Source organism: Adiantum capillus-veneris, chromosome 13 (genome assembly GCF_014529385.1).
Source record: "Adiantum capillus-veneris isolate H3 chromosome 13, ASM1452938v2, whole genome shotgun sequence".
Classification (NCBI taxonomy): domain Eukaryota; kingdom Viridiplantae; phylum Streptophyta; class Polypodiopsida; order Polypodiales; family Pteridaceae; genus Adiantum; species Adiantum capillus-veneris.
Genome location: NC_140943.1, coordinates 326,885 through 329,650, shown reverse-complemented (window position 1 = coordinate 329,650; position 2,766 = coordinate 326,885). Strand labels below are relative to the sequence as shown.

At 38.4% G+C, this 2,766-nt stretch overlaps 1 protein-coding gene across 1 annotated transcript; it reads right to left on the bottom strand.

Moving 5' to 3' along the window:
* Positions 1 to 750: 750 nt before the first annotated feature.
* On the bottom strand, positions 751 to 2,491 carry LOC147443490 (uncharacterized). The gene is made up of 4 exons (XM_086527665.1): positions 2,438 to 2,491; positions 2,305 to 2,390; positions 1,729 to 1,821; positions 751 to 1,601 (listed from the first exon to the last, which is right to left on the bottom strand). Exons 1-4 carry the CDS (start codon positions 2,489 to 2,491, stop codon positions 1,517 to 1,519), a joined length of 318 nt encoding a protein of 105 aa, XP_086383791.1. The 3' UTR covers positions 751 to 1,516.
* Between the last annotated feature and the right edge of the window lie 275 nt (positions 2,492 to 2,766).

Genomic DNA, 2,766 nt, shown 5'->3' with positions numbered 1-2,766 from the left:
AACATCCATGAGAGCTTATACAAAACAAACTTGTAAAACCATAAAATAATGAGAAATTATCCACTCCATTGAGTAGATTCCATCTTTGAGCCAATCACTTCAAAATAAGCTTCATTGTTTTGCAAACAAGGATCAAAATTCTTCAACAAAAAATCCTTTGCTTTGACAAACACTTCTTCAAAAAGATTGTGAGCTTTGGCTTCAATTTGTAAAGCTATGCTTTTAACAAGCACATTGAAATTCAAAAACATTAGCTCCATGTTATTTGTGCAAAGAGAAACTTTATTCCTTGATGCAATTTGGACTTCAAACCACCAAACATGATATCCTTCTAGGCTTACAATGAGAAAAAGCCATAAGATCTTTGCATCATCATGCACAAAAATAAGCTAATATTAGTTTTCCCAAAACTACAACATCATCAACTTTCCTAGCATGGATAAGCATACAAGCCCCATCATGCTTTACATAGGCACTAATTGTGTGGATAAATACACATATCCCATCACACAACATTGCCTCAAGCAAACATTCATTTAGCATACCCTTAGTTTGTGAAATAGTTGCTTCACACACACCACAATTTGTTTCTCATGTTTGGACATTTCATCAAGAAGAATTTTATTTTGGTTAGTTGCCATTTCAACGTCATGAGCAACACAAAAATCTTCTTCTAGTGCAAGAGAATTCACAAAAGCATTGATCACATCATTTTCTTTGTCAACAAGAAGTGAGAGTTCATGATTTTTCTTCAATGCTTCATCACAAAGCTCATCAAAGCATTCATTTACTTTAGAGTTGCACCATTTATCTCTTGATTCATCCCATGATAATCAACAAACAAATCTATGTCATCATCATCATTTACTACATCAAAATTATGCAATTCATCATATAAAATCTAAGGAATTTGACCCGCATCGCTTTGGTTTATGGTGCAAGATGTGAGTATAGAGCTACTTGGGGACTCTCCTTGGCTCTTTTTGGCTCATAGGGTCCTCTCTCTTCACTCCAATCTCCATCCCATTCCTACCATTCCCATGTTCATCATGGTCGTCATCATTTTCATCCCCTTCTTCGGCTACAACATGCCAGGCTCTCAACAGTTTCTTTAGCAACCTTTTTCCCCCAAGCAACTCATGCAAGTGCTTTGCATTTTTGTGCAACTCCTTTAGCAAGTTCAATTGCATATATGTGCGAGATGTATTGTCACCATGCTTATAAAACCACAAATATGCTTTCTGTACTACACCAACAAAATCGTCTACCCATGCTTTGGGTTTATGCAAACAATTTTGTGCAATATCATGCTCAATAATGTAATATTGCTCCAATATTGTTAATGAACAATGCCGGGCTTTGTGATCATCATGCCCCCATTGTGATGATGGCTTATTGCGACATTTTTCCCATTTGTGGTCATTTTTCCCACAAAAAATGCATGGTTGCTTACATTTTTTTCCCCATGATGCTTTCATTTTATGTCAAAGTTGGTCTTCAAATTATGTCATAGTACCTACAAGTCTCCTACCATCATGCTGATGATGAGCTTTGCAGCAAAAACATTTCCGGGTGTAAGGTTTTTTGGCACATTCTTCTGACTACTTCCACACACACAAACATTATTTTAGTACCATTCACATGCTTCATGATAATAGTGTGGGCATCGCCCCTTAAAAAGACTAATTTTGTTTTTAACAGTAAACCATCAACATTTGCTATACGTACGAGATAATTGCGAGCCCAATCGGTTTGCTGCCACAATTCTTTGAGTTCAATGCTTGATCGTTTTGCCGCCCGCGTTCATTATTGTCCTTTTGCCTTGGTCGAGTGAAAAAACATCTCCATGATCACCTTGTAATTGGTGGTTCAATACTCACAAACAAACATAAAATGAATATGATACATTGAATACACTAAGAGTACCCAAGCAGTTAATCATGAACTACTGTTTTTTATATCCTGCATTCAACATTGCAGTGCACTCTCCTTCGTCACGCACAAAATCTATGCAAGTCGAATGCTATGTATGTACTCGTTACATGTAGAACTATCAGTGAACGATGGTTCATCCATTGCGCCCATTTCCTTATGCGGTTAGAAACGACATAAGATTTCAAATCTTGCCTGCGCAGAATTTGTCTGAAACGGTAAAGGTTTTGACCTCATGCTATGTGCGACAAGAGTATTTAGTTACCCGCAACGTAGTTTGACATTGCAGAATTTGCTGATTCGCTGTCTTCACAGATCCAATCATGCCTAAAATTATGCTTGATGAAATAGTTAACGCACATGGTGAATTACCTCCGCGGTTGTCCTTCCACTTCCTGGAGGTACTCTGTGAGTTCGATACCTCCTGCCGCGCCGGATGAGGAAAACTTGCTTTTTGCCTGCACAAAAGAGTTTAGTTAAACTTGCATCAAGAAGGGGCTCAGACTTGGCCATACTCTGCCAAGAACCCTTCCTCGAACTGCTGTAACTGCTTCACCATGTCTCCCACAATGTCACAAATTCGTTCCCATCTTCATTAGAAGACAAACAACAGGGATCACCATGTGTTAGCCCCATGGCCCATGCATAATCAAGAGAGAGAGAAGGTGGCAGTTAGAAAAAACAGTTAGAGAGAGGGCGTGACCAAGATGACGAGAGACAGGAGATAGATACAATCTTTACTCATTCATGTTGATGCTTAAGATTACAATGTATATTTATAGCTTTCCCATGCCCTTTGATGCCTTCTCCTAGGCAACCCTTTAATTATCCTAG